This window comes from Argopecten irradians, chromosome 1 (genome assembly GCF_041381155.1).
Source record: "Argopecten irradians isolate NY chromosome 1, Ai_NY, whole genome shotgun sequence".
Classification (NCBI taxonomy): domain Eukaryota; kingdom Metazoa; phylum Mollusca; class Bivalvia; order Pectinida; family Pectinidae; genus Argopecten; species Argopecten irradians.
Genome location: NC_091134.1, coordinates 69035994 through 69060850, shown reverse-complemented (window position 1 = coordinate 69060850; position 24857 = coordinate 69035994). Strand labels below are relative to the sequence as shown.

The window sequence follows — 24857 nt, the reverse complement described above, 5'->3', positions numbered from 1 at the left end:
TCCAACATCAACAATACACACCATACCAATTCAGTCCAACATCAACAATACACACCATACCAATTCAGTCCAACATCAACAATACACACCATACCAATTCAGTCCAACATCAACAATACACACCATACCAATTCAGTCCAACATCAACAATACACACCATACCAATTCAGTCCAACATCAACAATACACACAATACCAATTCAGTCCAACATCAACAATACACACCATACCAATTCAGTCCAACATCAACAATACACACCATACCAATTCAGTCCAACATCAACAATACACACCATACCAATTCAGTCCAACATCAACAATACACACCATACCAATTCAGTCCAACATCAACAATACACACCATACCAATTCAGTCCAACATCAACAATACACACCATACCAATTCAGTCCAACATCAACAATACACACCATACCAATTCAGTCCAACATCAACAATACACACCATACCAATTCAGTCCAACATCAACAATACACACACATACCAATTCAGTCCAACATCAACAATACACACCATACCAATTCAGTCAACATCAAACAATACACACCATACCAATTCAGTCCAACATCAACAATACACACCATACCAATTCAGTCCAACATCAACAATACACACCATACCAATTCAGTCCAACATCAACAATACACACCATACCAATTCAGTCCAACATCAACAATACACACCATACCAATTCAGTCCAACATCAACAATACACACCATACCAATTCAGTCCAACATCAACAATACACACCATACCAATTCAGTCCAACATCAACAATACACACCATACCAATTCAGTCCAACATCAACAATACACACCATACCAATTCAGTCCAACATCAACAATATACACCATACCAATTCACCATACACACCATACCAATTCAGTCCAACATCAACAATACGAATCAAATATTAGTCCAAAAAAATTAGATTGTTCAACTACTGGAATTTTATTTCAGTTAAGTAAGAGGTCTGGATCATTGTGTGGTTTCCGTTTTTGACAGAAGTGCATACAGACAGTTTTTTATCCTGAAAATCTAAAGCTATTTTTGTCAGCCAAATTTTGTAACTTGCCTAAACATTGATGTAGTTGTTGTTCTATAGTGTGCATGTTCTTTGATCTGTAGCAGATCAAGAAATAATCCACAAACAACGACCCTTCTGTAGATTTTCCATTTGGTCATGCTGTTAATTTTTAATCCAAAAAGTGTGATAGACTGAACACTACTCTGAGGGACGTCCATCTCCTGTGTTTCTGTTTCTGAATATGCCTGTCAGATATCAAATTTGAAATAAACTTTGGCAAATTACTACGTATACTGATATCATGGAGATCGTTCATTATTCCATATTGCGAAGTGGTGTCGTATACCTTCTCAAGGTCAAAGAATACAGCCACAAGATTTTCTTTCTTGGCAAAGGCTTCTCATATAAATGTTTCTAGCCTAACTAAGTGGTCTAGCCGCTTTGCAGACGGTTGGCGAAGCCAAGTACCGCCTCAGAGCTATATTTCTACCAGATCATTTGAGAGAAGGAACTTTGTAGGTTTTGGCACGGATTTTGGTATGGTTTTTGTAGCGAAATGAGCGCTTCTGTAAAATTTTATTGGGGTCATCGAGGTTCAAAAATTTATCTTCGATGAGCTCCTCTGCACATAAGTTTTTGAATTGAACTCAGTCCGTCTTATGTAGATTCCAACGAGGGATCGGCTCCTCAAGTTTTGGTGACCCTATGTTTTTTTAGTATAATTGGAAAGCTCCCACAAAGATCATCGTTGACCCTCCAATCATAATTCAGAAAAATTGATGGGTTGCACAACGATGGGTTGCACAACGATAGATCAATGTGGGTAAGCGAGCCAGAGGTAGGGTGTAAATATGTTTGGACATTGGTGTTATAAAGACATAAGCTGTTTTTATCAATAAAGTCTTCGATACGTCTACCTCTATCGTCAGTGCCTGGAAAGCCCCAGAGGCTATTATGACCGTTAAAGTCACCCCTGATAATATATGGCACTGGTAGTTACGATACGATGTTACTAAGTTAATCACAAATAAATGGAGGCAAATATATAGAACAGACTGTTATTTTTCGGTGAAGAGTTGCACTTATGGCAACAGCTTATAAGGTGGTATTTAACTGGATTTGTCTGTGCGGGATGTACCGCCACCGCCACACCCCCTGATGCCCGGCCATCTGTTGTTGGAGTGTTGGTGTATAATGTAAACTGTCTGAGATTGATGGTATCTTTCAGAATTACTTCTTGGAGGCAGAATATGAATGGGTTCTTTGTTTGTATAAGATGTTTAAGTTCTTCTATGTTCGCTTTAAATCCGCGTAGGTTCCATTGTATGATTGTATGGTCATGATGCTCCCTGAGGATAGTTTGTCGGACTGACAGGACTACTTTCAAGAAGTAGGTTGTTTGGTGACGATAAATATGCTGTCACCAAACTCGCTGTCGTCCGAGGGAACATAATAGATGTTCCGACCAAGGACAGGGTCACCTGAACCCTTACTGGGTATGCTTTTTAGTGCAGGGAGCCTCGCCAACTTTACCTTGGTGGTTTTGGTCTGCCGTTGCTCCTGCAGTCGTTTATTTGTTGGTCGCTTGGCGTTCGTTACCAGCAAGATTTTTAACGTCAATAGATGATTGAGATAAAGTACATCTATGACGACCGGCGGTAAGTTTTGTTCGTATGCTTAGGGTTGTTTGAATTTTATGTTGTGTAAGTCCTGGAGACGCCGATGGGATTGGCGTTTTAGCTTCAGGTGGCCCAGCTGGTGGTTTTGGTACTTGCGGTTTAGTTGTACCTGACTTGAACCTTTCCGGGTCCCACACGATTACTTTGCAGTCCTCAGTAACAGCCAGGTTTGTGACATTATTGCCCCAAGCAACGTAAACCTTATCAACTAAGGCCGGGACTGACGCGTGCTTGACGGTGACACTGTCAATCGGTGTTTTTGCATGTGTGATCTGCGCATAAGTGGACACATTAGTGTCCGAAGTCTCAACTATCCTCTTAGCCTCAGGGAAAGAGACACCAGGGTTGTATTTGACACGCAATATCTCCGTCTCCGTGAAAGTCGAAAATGTCACAGTCGTCTCTTTCATCGTGACCTTATCGGCCGCAATACTGACACACCATCTTCCGTCTTCATTTGCTCTCATGGTGGCCGTACCTCTGGCAGTTACGGCACCTCAATGGATTTGGGATGTAGACAGTGACAGTATAACGTTGGTTACCAACAGTTACGGCACCTCAGTGGATTTGGGATGTAGACATTGACAGTGTAACGCTGGTAACCAACAGTTACGGCACCTCAATGGATTTGGGATGTAGACAGTGACAGTAAAACGTTGGTAACCAACAGTTACGGCACCTCAATGGATTTGGGATGTAGACATTGACAGTGTAACGCTGGTAACCAACAGTTACGGCACCTCAATGGATTTGGGATGTAGACGTTGACAGAGTGACGCTGGTAACCAACAGTTACGGCACCTCAATGGATTTGGGATGTAGACGTTGACAGAGTGATGTTGGTAACCAACAGTTACGGCACCTCAATGGATTTGGGATGTAGACGTTGACAGTGTAACGCTGGTAACCTACAGTTACGGCACCTCAATGGATTTGGGATGTAGACGTTGACAGTGTAACGCTGGTAACCAACAGTTACGGCACCTCAATGGATTTGGGATGTAGACGTTGACAGTATAACGTTGGTAACCAACAGTTACGGCACCTCAATGGATTTGGGATGTAGACAGTGACAGTATAACGTTGGTAACCAACAGTTACGGCACCTCAATGGATTTGGGATGTAGACGTTGACAGAGTGACGCTGGTAACCAACAGTTACGGCACCTCAATGGATTTGGGATGTAGACGTTGACAGAGTAACGCTGGTAACCAACAGTTACGGCACCTCAATGGATTTGGAATGTAGACGTTGACAGAGTAACGCTGGTAACCTACAGTTACGGCACCTCAGTGGATTTGGGATGTAGACATTGACAGAGTGACGCTGGTAACCAACAGTTACGGCACCTCAATGGATTTGGGATGTAGACATTGACAGAGTGACGCTGGTAACCAACAGTTACGGCACCTCAATGGATTTGGGATGTAGACGTTGACAGAGTGACGCTGGTAACCAACAGTTACGGCACCTCAATTGATTTGGGATGTAGACAGTGACAGTATAACGCTGGTAACCAACAGTTACGGCACCTCAATGGATTTGGAATGTAGACAGTGACAGTAAAACGTTGGTAACCAACAGTTACGGCACCTCAATGGATTTGGGATGTAGACATTGACAGTGTAACGCTGGTAACCAACAGTTACGGCACCTCAATGGATTTGGGATGTAGACAGTGACAGTAAAACGTTGGTAACCAACAGTTACGGCACCTCAATGGATTTGGGATGTAGACATTGACAGTAAAACGTTGGTAACCAACAGTTACGGCACCTCAATGGATTTGGGATGTAGACAGTGACAGTAAAACGTTGGTAACCAACAGTTACGGCACCTCAATGGATTTGGGATGTAGACAGTGACAGTATAACGTTGGTAACCAACAGTTACGGCACCTCAATGGATTTGGGATGTAGACGTTGACAGAGTGACGCTGGTAACCAACAGTTACGGCACCTCAATGGATTTGGGATGTAGACAGTGACAGTATAACGTTGGTAACCAACAGTTACGGCACCTCAATGGGTTTGGGATGTAGACGTTGACAGAGTAACGCTGGTAACCAACAGTTACGGCACCTCAATGGATTTGGGATGTAGACGTTGACAGAGTGACGCTGGTAACCAACAGTTACGGCACTTCAATGGATTTGGGATGTAGACAGTGACAGTATAACGTTGGCAACCAACAGTTACGGCACCTCAATGGATTTGGGATGTAGACAGTGACAGTATAACGTTGGTAACCAACAGTTACGGCACCTCAATGGATTTGGGATGTAGACGTTGACAGAGTGACGCTGGTAACCAACAGTTACGGCACCTCAATGGATTTGGAATGTAGACGTTGACAGAGTAACGCTGGTAACCTACAGTTACGGCACCTCAGTGGATTTGGGATGTAGACATTGACAGAGTGACGCTGGTAACCAACAGTTACGGCACCTCAATGGATTTGGGATGTAGACAGTGACAGTATAACGTTGGCAACCAACAGTTACGGCACCTCAGTGGATTTGGGATGTAGACGTTGACAGTGTAACGCTGGTAACCTACAGTTACGGCACCTCAATGGATTTGGGATGTAGACAGTGACAGTATAACGTTGGCAACCAACAGTTACGGCACCTCAGTGGATTTGGGATGTAGACGTTGACAGTGTAACGCTGGTAACCTACAGTTACGGCACCTCAATGGATTTGGGATGTAGACCGTGACAGTATAACGTTGGTAACCAACAGTTACGGCACCTCAATGGATTTGGGATGTAGACGTTGACAGTGTAACGCTGGTAACCTACAGTTACGGCACCTCAATGGATTTGGGATGTAGACCGTGACAGTATAACGTTGGTAACCAACAGTTACGGCACCTCAATGGATTTGGGATGTAGACGTTGACAGAGTAACGCTGGTAACCTACAGTTACGGCACCTCAATGGATTTGGGATGTAGACCGTGACAGTATAACGTTGGTAACAAACAGTTACGGCACCTCAATGGATTTGGGATGTAGACCGTGACAGTATAACGTTGGTAACCTACAGTTACGGCACCTCAATGGATTTGGAATGTAGACGTTGACAGTGTAACGCTGGTAACCAACAGTTACGGCACCTCAATGGATTTGGGATGTAGACCGTGACAGTATAACGTTGGTAACCTACAGTTACGGCACCTCAATGGATTTGGGATGTAGACATTGTCAGTGTAACGTTGGTTACCAACAGTTACGCTCTGTGGAAACGTTGGTATAACGAACGGCAATACGAATGCATGTTATGGACCAAGCTCCCACTCTTCCTGGTCATAATGCGTTTTACATAGGAGACCGGAATGCACTCGTCTCGTAAGTATGACAGTATGTCAACCTCATTGTCATTGCGCAAGGCTGGGCACCTGATTACCCACTTACTGCAATTCAATGAGGAGTTTGGTTGTACACACACACTGAGGCCGGCAAAACTGTTGGTTCCAAGGAGGTTCTCCGCTTGTTGCTTGCGGAAAACCTCTATTAGGAAATCACCCGATCCCAAATGCTTGATAGGTTTGACATCACCAGCAATGCCTTTGATGCCCTTTCGCAATAATAGAGGCAATAACCAAGCAGTGGTCTTGCCGCTAAAAGTAGAGGACATGACCAGAAACTATGGGAAAGTTGAAGTGGAGGAATTGTGGATATTAGTTTTGGGTTCTTTTGGGGAATTTGATTTTGTTTCATTTGTTTTATTATTGGAAGCCATCTGTGAGGGTTAAATATCATTCGCTACCTGTGCCCCACCCACCATGGAGCCCAACCTGAGGACACTATCAACGACACGGATATCCAGTGTCATAGTACCAGGGAGTTTGTGTGTGTCTAGGGATTTCTGAATATACTCCTATATAAACTGGTATGTTAGAGAATAATGTTACAAAAGTTTAGTAATTTTCAGATGGCTTGATTAAGATTTGTAAAGAAAAATTATATTTTAACTTTTATATTAATAAAGAAATGCTCTTTCGTTTTCGAATTTTCTGATTTTCGAAAGACCGGGTAAAATTGCTTATTTTCAGACTTACAAAATTAAACTTTATACAGACGCAAAAAGTATCATGTTTAAGCGAATATACTTAGAAGAAGTTAGGTAGGGGAAATGCCTATAAATTGGAGATCCTTCTGTCGTCAGCAAAGACAAAGCAGGAGTTTCCAATCTGTATGTGTACGCTGTAACCTTTATAAATGACCAAGCAGCATACCTTCCAATTTAAATGTGTGATAGTTTGTGTTTTGTAGGTATGAAATCACATGATATATGTCTCTTTATGTAACATATATACGCATTAGAAGTAAAATAAATGAATTCAAAAGAAAATTTAAAATACTATTTATATATACATGTATAGATAAAAATAATGTTCGACAGCTTGTTAACATGCACTGTCGACACATCTAGTTCAGGTCGATGATCTACAGATACATTTAGATACGTTACGGATCGTTTTCTTATTTTGTAGAAAATGACATCTGTTTTTAAAACATAAGTGTCAATATTCATAGCTTCTCATATGCGTACTGTGTCATGTGATATGCATATATATAAACAATTTTTATTCAATAACACATATACATGTACTATAGCTCCAAAAGCTGGAGGTTAAATATATACAATGGAAGTGATACAGAGAAACACGGAGGAATTACAAGTCCGATTTCCTGAGTTTGGATCTAGATTACGACAGACAGACTTTGTTCTCGATGAAGATTATACCTTTGTTAATCACGGTTACATAGGAGCAGTTCCAAAAGTTGTTATATCAGCCGAGGATAGGTCAGTGTTTTTATACATTATAATTATTGGCAGGCCAGCATCCAAACGGTATATGTAAAGGTTATCAACAGGTGATAGATAGTCACTAATTTTGGAGTAATGAAATAAAGTTTTTATGAACTGTTGTAAGAAGTATTTGTGTCTAAGATTAGCGATATTGAGGTTTAACCACTTCCCGTCATTATAGTGCCATGTATGTATATATGGACGTAAGTTAAGAAGTTCCTCCGCTAGCTCTCCGCTGGTAGTGCAACAATATATATACTGATGTTACTAACAGTCCCTCTGGGGATTACTGGGTCTATCATGAGGCACCTTTATCGCGCACATATACAGTGGAACTTCCCTAAACCGATCATGGTCGGTGCATAGAATTTCGGACGGCTTAGAGAGGTTCGCTTTAGAGAAGTGAACCGAATATTGATCATCACTATCCGGATTAACTAGACCGGAACTCGTTTTCTACTCTATGCTAAAACCAGTGCAAATGTTCGTTGTAATTGATCATATGTTGCTACGTGAACGTTTCCTCGAATTTATTTCAAAATGGCGGGATATTATAGTTGCAAAATTGCAATAAAACGACGAGGTATGAAAGACAAATACTCCTCCATAAGTGGATATGAAGGAGAGTGATATTCTACCTTCGGGATCACAAAATGTTGTAAGCCTCGGGTTTTACTTCATTTTGTGACCCTCGGGTAGAATATCCCTTTCCTTCATATCCACATATGAAAGAGTCTTATATATGTATATAACGATCGCGTCAACTTAGCGGTTAACTCTACGGGCCTATAAATGGTACAAATAATACTGTCGATGCCGGTTTAATGTGACATAATTATTTTCTAAAACAATATATGGTTTCCGGCTTCTTTTTAGAGTATGTACGGTTTTATGGCAACTGAAAATAACCTGTGAGGCCTCAAAATTGAATAAGAAACTTTCTCTTTAAAGTTGTATGGTCTGTGACTTAATTGTTGTATTTTTGGCATAGAAAAAGTGTTTTTATTAAGTGTTCTACATATTTTGTCCGCCTCCCTAAGTTTTAAACTTTCGATATTTACCGACTTATGTAAAGTTCGTATTCGCAAAGTTATTATACAATTAAATTAAAATATTGATTTTTAGCGTGTACACGTTTAAAATACCTCGGAAGTATGTCAATAGTATATTTGTGCTTTCATGGATCTGAACCATCATATAAAAGCATCCATATTCACACATTGTATGTTTTATGAGAGTTGGTGATGGTGAAAATTACAAGAAATACAACTTTAATTTACTAGCTGTACTTGTTCTCGAACGGCAAACATAAGGCGTGGTGAACATACAGTCCCATGCTTCAATTCGTGAAATATCTAAACAATAGACATTTAATTAAATAATAACATACCTCTTAGGTATCAAGATTTCAAGATTTCAAGATTTTTTATTCACTCATGACATATGTACATATGCAACAAGAGGTCAAAAGGACAAATATTTAGATACATTGAAACTAACAATTCTATATATTTCCTTATATACATGTAGTTTAAAGAAGCTTAATTACTCTCTGAATAAAACTACATACTTTACTTAATAGAGCTATATTGCATATAGTAAACATTCCTTTCATTTTGTGAGAATTATGATTGGTATATAGCCTTCACACTCATGTACACGCCCCAGGGCAAGGTATTTCATTTCAACAAATTTTATTGCAAATAATATGCAAATGGATTTGGCAACAAGCAAAGAATAATAGCCATCTCCAAACAAATCCGGTATAGTACAATTATCAACAAAATATTATAACATTTAACATTACATTATAAATGAGTATTATTGTTAGTGTATCTCCCCAACCTATCATAGTAGAAAAATCTAAATAAATCTTTTAGTTTCAGATATATATTCTGATATGCATTGCAATAAATATGTATTTTTTTCTTCATCACAATTGTCACAGCCATGCGGTAAAGTTTTTGTGTTAAAATGCGAGTGTGGAATATTAGAATTATGTATTTTGGTTATGAGTGATGATCTTTGTTCATTAAATAAAGGACATATGAAAAGATAGTGTTGGGCTGTTTCATCACCAAGGCCACAAGAACAAATTGGAGAATCTCTCAAATGATCGCGAAATAGGTCAGAATTTAGATTGCTAGAGGAATTTCTGAGCTGGCACAGAGTAATATTCATAATTCGAGAACCTTTGTTTATAAAGGTATTTGTTATATCATGTTCAATTTTATTAATATTAAAAAGGAGTGTTTTAAATTGTGCAACAGTATTAACATTCGATAAGTTAAAGTTTAAAGCGAAAGAATTAAATTCTCTAAAGGTACTTGGAAAAAAACTAGTATAGTAACTTGCAGTTCTGTACATAGGAATATTAAAATATCTTGTCATCCTTAGTGGATATCTCTCATTTTCAGGCTGATATAAAAATGGTTGTACAACTTCAATCAAATACTGTGGAGCAAAGCCACGGAGTATCTTAAACATAAGAATAAGTTTGTGCTTTTGACGCCGATCAGAGAGAGATTCCCAAGCTAGTTCTTTATAAAGTATATCATGGGAGGTACCTCTGCGCAATCCCGTTATAATCCTAGCGGCTTCTAAGTGAACAGACTCTAACAGAAGTTTACATTGTTCAGTACAGTTATCCCATAAAACATCAGCATATTCTAAAATAGGTAAAATATAACTTTTATAAATGTTTAAAAGAGTTTTACGTGACACTCTTTTTTTTAATGTTTTTTAAAATAGTTATCCTTTTAAATGCTTTCTGGTATACATAATCTATGTGATGAGTCCATTTACAATCGTCAGAAAGTAAAACTCCTAAATGTCTATGTGTGCTAGCTGTATGAACTGTGTTATTGTCAAAGTATATATCGGGATGAATAACGTTTCGTTTCCTTGAAAATATTAATGATTCAGTTTTAGTGGGGTTAAGCTTTATGTCCCACTTCAGGGCCCAGGTACTTATATTCGAAAGATTTTGTGAAAGTGTATGGGCAGCATAGATTTGGTTATTATCAATTACTTCACTAATCGAAGTGTCATCTGCAAACAATTTGCAATCACTAGTAACAATATTAGTTATGTCGTTAATATATAATAGAAATAAAAAAGGCCTAAGACAGATCGTTGGGGGACTCCAGCATTTACAGTTTTAAACGTAGAGAAAATGCCTTCAGTTAAAACACGTTGCTTCCTATCAGTAAGATAATTTCTAAACCACCCTAATAATTTCCCTTTAAAACCGTAAGATTCTAATTTAAAGAATAGCCCATCATGCCACTCTCTATCAAAGGCTTTACTTATATCAGAGAAAACAGACCGAACTTCTTTTCCTTTGTCTAATGAGTCAGTGATATTGTATATCGAAAGAAGTTGGTTCACAGTTGAATCACCGTGAATGAAGCCGGACTGATGTTTGGTGATTACTTCACAATCACGTAGGTAATTATAGAGATACTTAAAAATTACTTTTTCTATTATTTTACTGAAGCAAGAGGTGATAGAGATGGGACGATAGTTGGAAATGTCATTTACATCACCTTTCCCTTTGTATATAGCATTAATGTTAGCAGCTTTCCATGGCAAGGGAATACAGCCGGTTTCCATAGTTTTATTGCAGAGAAGGGTAAGAGGAATAGAAATAGAGGGTGTCAATAGTTTTATGAATTTTGGGACAATACCATCAGGTCCCGCAGGTTTCTTTTCATTAAGATTAGAAAGCTGATCTTTGATATCCTGTTCAGTAAATACAATCTTGTCAATCTTAAAAGGAAACTCGGGAGGAGGGGGAAGAGGATCAAGATCATTAGAAGAAGTGGAGATTGAAGAGAAGTATGTATTTAGGTGTTCCGCTTTTTCAAAAGGTTGTTGGAGAAAAGACTCATTATGTTTTAGAGGGGGGATAGACGTTTGCTTATTATCAATTTTTAACAAAGATTTAGCAATTTTCCACCATTTATCTGGAGACAAGCTATTATTATTTAACGATAATTCAAGTTTAATTCTGTTTTGTTTCTCTAATTAGGTTAATAGTTTCATTTCGAACTAATCTCTACCTTTCCCATTGAGTAGGGGAATTTGAAATAATAGCTTTTTTGTGGATGCGGTTCCTCTGTCTAATTTTTAATCTAATCGTGTTTGTAAACCAAGGCTTATCATTCGGTCGCACTGTAACTATCTTTTGTGGTACATGGTCATTTATTTGTGTGTTAATTGTTTCAACTAGAATATTATTAAATTCGTTTACATCATTATTTTGTGAGATAGACATCCAGTCAATATTACTAATATTACCATCAATCCTATCAATATCTGCACCATCATATTCATATATCGTTTTCTTATATGCAGTTTGTCTATTTACTGAATATGATATACAAAAGTTAATAAGACAATGATCACTGCAAATTGGATCAAGAACATTTGTATCCCTTACAAGATGATTGTTGTTAGATAGAACAATGTCAATAGGAGAAGAGGTAGGAGTAATGCGAGTGGGTTCTTTAATAAAACTGTTTAGATTATGTTTTGTAAGTAATCGGCCTAGATGAGAGTGTGGCTGAAGGTTTGACATATCAACATTTATATCACCAGTTATAACTACATCAGTAATATTATCATCAAAAACAATATTAAACATGTCATCCAATGTTCGCCAGTATTCTACATTAGATTCTGGTCTATATATACACCCTAGTAAAACTTGTGGATATCTACTAAAACTTCTAACCAAATAATTTCAATATTGTTAGACTCCAAATCTCTTCTTCGCTAACAGATTACAGTATCTCTTGTATATATAATAATGCCACCACCAATCCTACCTGTCTATCCCTTCGATGAAAACTACTAAAACTGTCTAAAACAAGGTCAGAGTCCAGAACTAACGGGTCAAGGTGTGTTTCAGAAAGACATATTATATCATTTTCAGTCAGCTCACTATCTATTATATCTAATTTATTTCTAAGTGATCTTACATTAAGATGTGAAATTTGGAAATTGTGTAGAGGACCGGGATTTTGTTCGATATCATTACACAATAATAGAAACTTTATATGAAATAATTTGAATGCCAAATTTTTTTCAACAATAGAAAAGATATTAATATAAAGTATATCAGAATAAAATTGCTTGAATGTTAGATATGATTTGTAACTTCCATGCATATCACGTGCCCATAGCTTGATAGAAATTTTACAATCCATCAACCGGTATCAAGAAAGTATGGCGCTATGTGGTACATGAAATACATGGAAGAAAAAGTATTGCATAATAGACAGGTCATGGGGAGGAGATACACTATCAACAAAATAACATAAACAAATATATACAAAACTAAGATTAACATGAGAAAGGTTTTTTTTTTGTTTTTTTTTTTACCTATGGGATAGAGTTAAGATTTCATTTACATCTCTTTTTTGCAAGGAGATAATGAGTATAAATTTATCAAATTAGCAGGTCTATATACTTACAGTAACCACATGGTTAGGTGGGGAACGATATATTATTAATCTGAAATAAAATTGCGCGTGTCAGCGTTTGCCATCATAGTGAAATCTCTTGTCAAATCCATATATCACACTAATATGTCCACTTAAAAATACTCTTTTCCCCATGATTAACCGTCTAACCCGCGGTTCATAAGGAAAATAACCGAGGTAAGGAAAAGACGGCTCTCACGCGCTTGACAATGACGTAACGTCATCGATATATGCGGAGACTATAGTCGTCATTTATTGTGACGTATTAAGGCGTCTCTGTGATTCCGACGCTTTGGAAATATTAAAGTGTGGGAGACAAATAAACAAACATAGATCTGTCAGTGGACAAGGAATTCTATCCAATCGGACAAAGATATCTGCTCTTCCGGTGAGGATAAGATTTCTCTGTCTTACCCAGCGCAAGACAGTCTGCACGCGTAGAACATATAATTCGCGTGCTAAACAGGAAGTTGTAAAACGTCATATACAAATAAACATTTGTATCTACATTTTAATTGGACAATCAATATTGCCTTTGACCTTGAGCTCGTGCTTTGCGGGCGTGCTCAACTTTGACCTAATGATCATCGCAATCGGAAGTCCACCTGCTTTCACATATTTTGTTGATGTTAACCCGGTAAAACACTGTATTTAAATGGTTTTGAAACAATATAATATTAATAATTCTTCATTTCAATATGATTTAGATTCTTGTTGGTCACAGTGCAACTAGCTTAGCAAAGTTTGTGACAAAGTTGAAAAAAAACCCTTCAAAATCATAGTCAGTAAATTTGCTATTTGAAATAGGGTAGACTATTAATAGTTTAAACGATTTGTTTTTAATTTATAGGTCGGAAAAAGGATAATTCCCTACCTACCCTCGGAGGAGATTCACCAAAGTCTAACCCTCTGAAAGCCTTGGGATAGACAGTCATGAATCTCCTCCTCGAGTAGAGATTTCTCTGTCCTATACTCAAGGCAGGGAGAGATCTTATTAATCTCAATCTTCATGAAAGATTGTGATCGGCCAAAATCTTTCACAAGGGTTGATATGAAAAACCCATGTAAGATTCTTTTAATTCATTTTTATATTTCCTCTCTCTTAAATAGATATATATAAAAATATGCAAAACTAAAGATCAGGAGAAACATATCATATGACAGGAATGGACTAAATATGTTATTTTTGTTGTTCATAATAAATCAATAAAGTTATTTATATCTCTAAAAAGATATAAAACAGTATGTCGCACCTTTTTAACATATCTAGATAGAAAATGGAAATAAACATTTTCATAACAGGAAGAATGTAAACTATGCAAACATACACAACAAGGGTACATATTTAAATCATATTAAAGATGATTTATATACTTTGTGTTCTAATACTGAATTTTGACACATTCGAAGTTGTGGGAAAATGATCAGTATTATATCTGTATTTTCACAATGTTGATAACAACATGTATGATTGTTTTATTTAATTTTGTAGATTCCAAGACGAGACTAGAAGACAGCCAACCAATTCGTTCATGAGAAAGAAAAAATCTGATTGGATAAAGAGCCGGAACTCTATAGCAAAGTTTCTAAACGCAGATCCGGATGACGTCGTCCTTCTTCCGAACGTTACAACAGGTAGTATATCTACAATAAACAATATACCAGAAGGATAAAAATAGTTTGCGACATAGGGCTCATATAAACAAAGGAGTCACAACAATAGGTATTTAAACAGTTTTTCGCTCGTTGACTCCAAGTAAGAGAACCAACTTGATTTTCTATAAGATTATGAAATGAAGCTAAAATGTAGTTTTCTCTCCATTGAGTTCACATATGAGGAATATTGGCAATATAAATGCTATCATCTTTAAGCATCACTTTACGAGTACATGTAAATACATACTCAACGATATATATAACTATATGTATAACTATATGTATAACTAAATGCTGGTGTAATCGTGATGTTACCATGGTTTTCCATATATTGTACCCACCCATTTCAGCATCACATATTACATATCGAGTAAATTACAGGTATTGTCACCATTTTGATGTCAATCCCATTCAAACCAGGAGACACCATTCTCATCACAAATCTGGCATTCCAGTCCACATACAATGCTTGTGTACACATTTTACATTATTTCAGTGGTAAGAAGGATTTGTTTATCTGTACTTTATGTTTATGTAAACGCTGGGTGAAAGAAAGCATGAGGTTTGTGATTAGCAGACAACATCTGCCAGTATAATGTTACTCTTATGTGATATTTACAGTGTTGATACATTGTAGCTACCTACCAAACATGTACTTTTGTGTTGTCAATTTAAATTCATAATCCAAGAATATCTTAGTTGCAAGCTGTAATAGTATACAAATATAGGTGATATTCCTCGAGGCCGAAGGCCGAGGGAAATATCACCTTTCAAAGGTTTAACAATTCCTCGTATTAACCTACAAAAAGTCAATAATTGTTTTGTTATATGAAACGATACAAGTTTTGCTTTTAAGAATAAATTTGAAGCAAGGACTAGCCTAGGCAATGACTAATTAAACAAAAAACAAGAAAATCTTCATTCACATACCAGCACAGTAGGTAAATTTATAGTACTTCTGCTGTACTTCTTCATAATATAACTTTCGACCATATAGCTATATATAACATGTGTAAAAACATCTTTCCTAATCCTACCTTGCTGTTGTCTGCCATGTTTTATTTGACTATTGCCCGATGATCGGCAATGCTCTATTTTGATTGGTCAAAAATTGTGGAAGAGACAGGGAATTCCCTGTGTCTATTTATACCCAGGTTACCGGATTACAATGTCAACCCCTGAACAGGTGTTCATCGGTCTCAGGTAGACATTGCATTGAATTGAATGAAGACCTGACCGAGCGGTCTAGACTAATCATAAAACGGCAAAACTCAGTCATATAACAATTAGTGCTTATATATCCAAAGAGAAATGTATACAATTTTGTAGGAGTATATTATGATGGTCCTGTGTCGTACAGTTGCAATTGGTAGTAGACTAAAGGTTACACATTGTGCACACGGTGTGAACTACGAGTGGACACGGAGTGCACGAGGTTTAGACTACAGGTAGACACGGAGTGCACGAGGTTTAGACTACAGGTAGACACAGAGTGCACAAGATTTAGACTACAGGTAGACACAGAGTGCACTACGTGTGAACATGGTGTCCACTACAGGTGGACACGGTGTCCAGGTAAAATGTCCACTACATGCAGACCACAGACAGACTAGATGATGTGCCACAGAGATATGAGAAAATATGTATTTATTCTGCAGTCTATATGGACTTTGACAGATAGAAATATTTATTGCGATCAGAAACAAAATATTTATTGCAACATAAAATTGCCGTTAATTACTGGAAATCATTCGTACTGTAATGTTTATTTGAATAGATACATATAAAGGAAAATGTATCCATATATATTATCATGTAATTTAATTTATAAATAAGGACGTTTATTAGAAGTTATAAAAGAAAATTAACTGCGTACGGTAAACCACGTACTGGTTATGTCTCATCAATGGATAGTCCGCATTTTCCCAGTAAAAATATTTTTCTTAGCTAGTGATATGTAGTTTAAAGATGGATGGAGTAAGATTTTCAGTGTTAGCAAATCGTCGCCCAAGAGATATTTTGATCGACAAAATATTTTGATTAAAAAGGATATATTGATGGGCATAATAAAAGCAAGGACATATAAACATAAACAACGTAAATTCTTCATAAAATGTTTAACTATGTATGTATGGAATATAGTTTTCTAAACGGCAAGGTGCGCGAAATACATGTAGTTTTAATCCTGTCAAATGTATCTACATGGAACCTGGCGCGTTGCAAAGCATTGGAAATATGAGAAATCGTCCATATAGACGTTAAAAATCTGCATTAGAAATTACATTTTATTGTGTCAACCGATTGAGGAACCTGTAAGCACTGGCTTAAGAGTATCGGGCATGTGGCTGCTCGTGAGCATCAACACTGTTCAAAGGACCGATCGCTAAAATGTAGGTCACATGCCTGATAATAAATCGAACAGACAGAATCAAAATAAATCCAACTTCTACCCATTTAAACTGTAGATTCATAGTTGTTGGTTGATAAGATTCTCAATTTGTCACAATTATTTTAATTCAAGAAACTCTGATAATTTGACAATATCCTATTCTGATCTTCTTTTACAAACCGCGTAAATTACGTGATAACAATGTGTGATCCATACATGTAGTAAACATGTATATTGTACACTTAAAATATGCCAGCTCGAAAGGTAGACCCCTAGGCTAGGACTGCAGTTGCCATGGTCACTTGGACTTCATACTGTTCCATCAATCACACGGGTATGATAATCTAAAGTACCTAACATTGGTCAGAGTGGGGCCAGGGGCCTGGGGCCTTCTTTGGGCACCCTTCAATATGTTCAGTCAAGTGTATCACAGACTAACAACACCTGTATATATGTAGTACCTATATATAGCATGCTGTACTTAGGTGGCAGCCTCTCTACATACATACATTGTACTCATCACACAAATACGTAGAGTTATACAAAAATGCTAGTCAATAGGGATATGTATTTTAACTGGTAGTGCATTTTAATTTATTTGATAATGAACAAGGACATATACGTCCTTGATAATGAAGCTTTATATATTATAATTAAAAATAATCAAAATACCAAGTGTATAATTAACTAAAACATTTATTTCAAGATTATTGGAATATCATATTTCATCCAATATCTTTTCATTAATTTAATTTTTTTACACTGGCTTTTTGCATATATCAGAAACCTGATTATTATGACTATGTATATAAAATACCATATTACAATGTTGAAAAAGTTCCTAATCTAAATTAATTTTGATTATAATATATACATGCATGTTTCCCCCGGTGAACGGTGTACATGTTTACCCAGGCTCTACAACAAGCATGTACATGTATCTAATAAGAATGGTACTTATGTGTTTCAAACTCATAAACCTATATGATTTTTAAACGGTAAAGCATATCTTCCATTGAAACAATTTTAAAATTACATATTATATAAAGATACTGCTCCCATTCTCATAAAGCCGTGCAAACACAAAAAGGCAACGATTCTGCCCTCTGGCCATCTATCGATAGTCACCTTTATGAGGTACCTGTATAGCTGGATAATGTGGCTTACCTGTACGTTTGACAAGTTATAATTATTGGACCATGACGCAATATACGGTCTAAAATAACTTGCGGGGTTGGGATCATAAACATATTGTGTTTACCGGTAATTGGGTACTTGTAGGTAGACTAGCCACCAATTAGTGTGGAGGACGTCATATATAGTTTGAAGTGTATTTAATTTTGCATGATCTTTTAAAGACGTTCAGTTTTTAATAAAGAATATGTAATTAAGCTATTTTTACGTACAATACTTTTAGAACTTAAAACAGCATGAAGAAAAATATTATAAAAGTGTATATATTTTAATGAAAGACGATCTTCAAGGGTATCGCTAGACAACTGATTGATAGGCACCAAATCTTTTTATTTAAAAGCTATGTATTACCTGGTATATGATTGTATTACTGATAGCTTATTATAAAAGAAAAAGTGTCTCAAAAGCACAATAGGACTGGATTTTGCTGCAATTCAAAGTTGTTTTTGACTTGTGAAAATATGCTTGTATTTACTATTTCATGTAAATGATATACATATATATTAAATGCAATTTACCCATAAAACATTGACTTTTGAAAACGTAATATAGACAATTTAAGATATGATATGGAAACTACTGATATAAAATTAAATAGACAGAATATAAAGCAATCTTTATTACTTTTGCAGTGAAAAGGTTTTATTCATGTATACTAAAAATTGTATTATATATTAATATATGCTGTACATTAAATTGTAGATGTTGTAATTAAAAAAACAAAACACTAAAAAAATAAAATTATGTATTATTTCAAATTGAAGAACGTATTCTTCCCCGATCCCTAACTGTAACACATCACCTTGACTGTCTAGGTCTGAATGTACCTGGACACCATGTCCACCAGTAGTGGACACCGTGTTCACACGTAGTGCACTCCGTGTGTACCTGTAGTCTAAATCTTGTGCACTCCGTGTCTACCTGTAGTCTAAACGTAGTGCACTCCGTGTGCACAAGGGTGTAACCTTTAGTCTACTACCAACTGTATCAAACCGTACTAAATTATATATACATTTCTCTAAAGAATGAAGAATCTAGAACCCATTGCATTCATCGTTTTCAATGATTGTGGACTGTTGAATTATTTTACAAAGGTGTGGCAATTAAAACCATCCGTATAACCATACCAATTCACAGTACTACCCAGGTGGTCAATCTGTTCAGAGAGGCGCTTGACAAAGATCCTAACATCCGGGCAGTTGTCATAGGTACAGTATTAAATCCTACTACAATAAATGATCACTGGTTTTAAAAGTGACAGTTAAATCAGTCAGAGGCCTGCCTTCCACGAACGTTCGTTGACATAAATAATATGTACTATTTTTATCAGAACATATGCTAATATGTTTATGTTTGTTTTAGATTATATTACATGCGAGTACGCACTACAACTTCCGGTAGAAGAGATCCTTGATGTATGTCAGCAGTACACGGTTTTCACTATAATTGACGGGGCGCATGCCCCTGGTCAACTTTCGCTTTACTTGGACAAAATGAAGGCGGAATTTTTCACTGGTAGGTTACTTTTGGTAAATTTTGCTACAACTTTAAAATGACTTCAATACTTACTTTGCCTCAGCAATCGTTTTAAACGGGTCAACTAGCATTAACAGAGACCATATGCGTAGTCTTTAGAGACAGATTATAAACTTTGTGGTTCTGTAATTGATCGTTTGTGCAATGTTATCTGGAATTTGTAAATGTTATCTTTGGACACAGATGGCTCTTAAATGTAATTGATATCGTAGTCAAATGAAGATTGGAGATGGTCGTCATTAACCCAAAATGTTTCGCGGTGTTTTTCCGCTCGCTGTGTTACATAAACTGTTCGCCACATAAATAATATGACTCAAGAGTCGATTCGATTTCATTGTCAGTAACAATAATGCCCAATTGACAATAATCATGATAAGGTTATATAAAGCCTGATTATGGCACTGATCTTGATACAGGAAACTTCTATAAATGGATGTTCGCGCCATGGGGCTGTGCTTTCGTGTGGAAGAACAAGAAAGTCAGTTTTCCTTTGAAGTCCCTCACGAGTTCCTCCCCTAAGAATGATATTTTGTCCCAGTTTTACGACCAGAGCTGTAGGAACGAGAGTTGTTACTACTCCCTACCTACTGCAGTACACTACATCAGGAGTAAAGGGGGAATCGTGAGTAGAATATGACATATCCTTATTTGTACTCAGCTAGGTATGTAGAGTGTGGTAACGTCATTTGTACAGTTCATATGTACCTCCAATGGTGTAATAGCGTAAGAAAAACTGAAAACAAAGAAAGGAAATGGCGGGAAGGTTCAGCTTCTGTACGAAGACTTTCCTAATTACATCCACGCCAATAGGAGTTTGGATAATGAATTTATGAGTTAGTATTATGATTTTAATGTTAAAGTATGCAATGTCTTAATTTCTTCATTGATATCTGTTAACAAAGTCACCTTACACAATCTACAACATTGTTTGCTGCTGTCCTCTAAACCGGAACAAATTACAAGTTGAGTGTGTTTGATAGGAGAGGATTTCTATGTACAATACCCGACTTTTACAAATGGCGTCCGAGTACTTGGTACGACTGTGGCAGACGAGTACATTAGACGTCCCGTCCTCCATGGAACCGCCATTTATCCGGATGATTCGTCTTCCGAAAATCAACGGATTCAATACTTCTGAGGTATAAATATCATGATGGAACTGGTCCCGATTTTCCGAACCCAACGAAGTAAAACACTAACGTAAATGGATGATGAAGTCTCAGTTTACATTAATTATATATAAAACGTTTATCTAAAAGTAAAGCAGTTCTAATGAAAGTTGGTACAATTGTATTACTGTAAGTACTTTGTGATCTATATGCCCGAAAATGCCTACCATGGTCAGTGTTTGAATTGCGAAGAATAACCTGCTCCCCACAATTTCAAATCGACGGTAGTTACTTATAGAGCGTACCCAGACCCGCACTTGTGGAGCACATTATATCTAGAACTACTAAAATCATCGTCCTTCAAGTAGCGGGTTTACTCGACCTTATTAACAGAGGCATTTAATATTTGGCTTCGTAATTTTGTGGCAGAATGAATTAACTAAACTGTCCCTATAAGTCAACAAAAGATGACATCAGATAGGCAATGTCAAAGGCGATTGTAGCTTTTTGCTTTGGAAAATCAGAATTGTTGGCATCTATTTTGAGGTAGCACAGTAAGGTTTTGATGCCCAATATTACCGATGGTGATACACATTAGTGTTAAGCCTGGCAGGATAGAACATACTACACTTTCAGGCTTGATCGTCCTACGCGGGTATTGTAAATTATTCCTAACACACAAAGGCTTATATACAATTTACATATCGAGCGGATCGGTGAATGGTATGTTTGTGATAGTTATCTGTCCCGCATAGATAGAAATTATTTAAATAACACAAAAATCTGATTTAAAGTAGGATATCAAATTCAATATATTCTTTTGAATAACAATTTTATTTCTCGATATCATTTACAAAGGAGAAAATGACCTAGATACATTTTTCATGATCCAATAAAATAAAGGAAACTGATATGGAATTTTAAAAAGTATATGTTAATTGATAAAGTAAATGTCAAGACTTTTAAAATCGTTTTTATGAAAAAATTCTTTCTGCAACACACAATTTGCATGACATCTTGTAATTAACAGGACGATATCCAATCCCTGATGGACCTAATTTACCATGACCACCACATAGACGTCTGTCTGAAGTCCGTCAACGATCAGCTGTACGTCCGTTTGTCTGTTCACATCTACAACTGTCTGGATGATTATAAGAAACTTGGGAATGCTGTCTTGTTACTGATGGAGAAGAGGAGAAACGGGAATCACGCCTGTTCATTATCTAAATAATAGATTCCTTTCTGCAAACTTAAATTGTACAGAATTCCTATGGCTTAGCGTTAGGAGTAATATGTGACTATCACACTGGCCGACTCTAGTTCCAATTAGCGTACTCAGATTTGTGTTTCTTTGAAGGAAATATATAAATTGATGTCATGTGTTGTAAGTTTTATTTCTACATCATCCGATAACATATATTTTGACGACTCTCCTAGACAAAAATCAGAAAAAATCACCTAATACCATGGTTTCACATCAACCCTTTCACATTGTACCTTGTTACGCTAACCCAAAGGCACCAGAAGAGGCAAATTTAGCCCTATTTCTATGCGTCTTTTACACATGTTGTATATAATGTAAGAAAATATAAACACACAAGTCCTCGTTTATAATATACGAGTAATACCGGTAAATTGCCGGATATATTTGCCTACATTACCTGCGTTTGACATCAACTAGACCGTTTTCTTTACACATTTTCACTAATAATTAAACAAAATTAATTTGAAAAAGAAAGAGACATCGATAATAAATGAAGACAACATTACATTTTGTATATTGATTTAATGAGTACAATCCGTGCATTCATAATACAATTATAGCATTTTAATGAGATCGATGCATGTTTTTATTAACCAAAGAAAACTTATCGACCGAGGACGTAGTCCAAGGTTTATAATTTTTCTTTGGTCAATGGAAACATGCATCGACCGAATTCAAAATGCTACAATTGTTTTATTATTTGATTTTTTTATAAGCAATAAATAAAAAGACATACAACAATCTAGTGTATACATCTGCATTTGTATTTCAGGATATATTACCAGAAATTGAATAAGTAAATAACAAAATTGATCATACCAATGTTACGAGGATTAAGATACAGTTTTCCTTTTAATCCTGCTTTCCAGATACATATACAGTAGAAGATGGCGAATGCATCATCATACTGTAGTTTTCATAGTTCTCAATGTCCGATAAATGACGTGTGTAGCTTATATTACTGTAGTGAAATTGCCCAGGGATGTCAAGCGTCCCGAAGACCCCTGACCAAACACTACCGGTAGTGACGTCGGGGCTCCCGCTTGAGCCCCAGTTCCAGACCTAGCCCCAACCTAAACGGACGTGTGTGTTGTTTACCATCCCTGTATTGGAGCTATTTGGAGCATGACACAGCCCAACGATGGCGTCTACGCTTGCCGTCGAGCCCGCGACGCGGAGTAGGTGAGCCAGTCATTCAGCGGACTGCGTTACATTCAGTTTTTACAACATTGGCGACGAGGATAAACTGGTCGGGGACGACTATGTGTGAACCACATGCGCGGTAGCACGTCGTAGTAGCACACACGTGTACCCCAGTGATTAGTATATTGCGAGTTGGTACTGTTGTTATTTGTGTATATTTATTTGGTTACTATTTTTTATTTATATTTACAAAGCAACCATTTTTCGGCCCTGTATTCTATTTTTCGTTTTTTGTTTGTGCCAAATTACTTTTGGAAGGTGAATATTTAGTGTCATCTCAGAGCGAGACTCGCACTGGGTACTTCCTCTAATATACTTCCTGTTTCCGGTTGCTATATTCAGCTGATATTTGTTTATATATTTTGACAAACCTGATTGTGATTGCTGTGATACTATGATATTGTAGTATCATTTAGCTTTTGTACTCATATTTTACTGGTTGGTTTTCTAAATTGAGTTAACTGTTTATAGTAAAAAAGGTGTGATATTCACATATTTCTTGTTAAAATTTCTGTCGGTGTCAATCAGATTTTGACTTGTATTTATTCTATGTTTTTTATCAACTAGGAGTAATTTTGTATTTGTTTATACAGTAAAACCTCTCTATTAAGACCACTTGAGGGTCTGAGTGAAAGTGGTCTTAATAGCGGGGTGGTCTTAATACCGAGGTACATCGGATTGACTTCTAATCAGTAAGAACCGTAACTCTGCACATTATGATTAAAAATAGTATACATGTATTTACATGTACTGTACATGTATATACAATGTATGTCTCATATGTAAACAGTTACATAATAGACTTGTATATTTTTATTTAGTTGAATAAGCATAAAGAAAACAAAGAAGATATTTTGTTTTAAATTAAATAATCTAATTAATAATTTCTAATTCACATAACATACACACAAAGATTTCCGCCATTCTCTTCAATATCGACTGCACTTGTGTTTTAACGATGCAATCTTGTTCGGCGAGTTGACAACGGCCTTTGCTACAGTTATATAATATAGTTATATGAGTTCAACTTTCTTATTCAGCAGCAGCTCGTTTCGTTTACCCTTCTTGATTTAAATTGCATATGAATTTAAAAGAGGTGGAAATATTACATACAAACGTTCGAAAGTTATCGTGTTTGTACGGAAATTTAATTGAAGTTTTGTCAAAACAAAAATACGGCGACATTCTTACCGGATTAATTTCACAATCATAACGAAACGCCTTAGATCCACGAAGTTTATTTTACTCACCCGTGAAGATAGGGCTTTAAATACTGCTACTGTAAAATCATTAGAGCCCAGGTTAATGTTTTGATTAGTAAACAAAAAATCGATTACTACACGAACTCTTTCAAGTGATCCGATTGATTGGTCTAGTTTCACTTTCAAAGCGCCACCTAGCTGCTAGGTCAACATGTGATAAGGGCGACGACCCGTATCGGTAAACTAAAGATCGAAATCCGCACGTA

The 24857-nt window shown here is 36.6% G+C and overlaps 1 protein-coding gene across 1 annotated transcript; it reads left to right on the top strand.

Moving 5' to 3' along the window:
- The first annotated feature begins 14567 nt into the window (after positions 1–14567).
- Positions 14568–22797, top strand: LOC138306716 (uncharacterized). The gene is made up of 7 exons (XM_069247181.1): positions 14568–14670; positions 15073–15189; positions 19369–19482; positions 19637–19789; positions 20227–20432; positions 20791–20949; positions 21950–22797. The coding sequence occupies exons 1-7, from the start codon at positions 14568–14570 to the stop codon at positions 22151–22153; spliced, it is 1056 nt and encodes a 351-aa protein (XP_069103282.1). The 3' UTR covers positions 22154–22797.
- The last annotated feature ends 2060 nt before the right edge of the window (positions 22798–24857 follow it).

What these genes read in the sequence shown, in the direction of transcription:
- LOC138306716 (XM_069247181.1), top strand. Translation starts at nt 14,568, where the DNA reads ATGAGAAAGAAAAAATCTGATTGGATAAAGAGCCGGAACTCTATAGCA. An exon ending in CATTTTACATTATTTCAGTG is followed by an intron (nt 15,190 to 19,368) that starts GTAAGAAGGATT and finishes TATTTTACAAAG; the next exon opens with GTGTGGCAATTAAAACCATC. An exon ending in CATCCGGGCAGTTGTCATAG is followed by an intron (nt 19,483 to 19,636) that starts GTACAGTATTAA and finishes TGTTTGTTTTAG; the next exon opens with ATTATATTACATGCGAGTAC.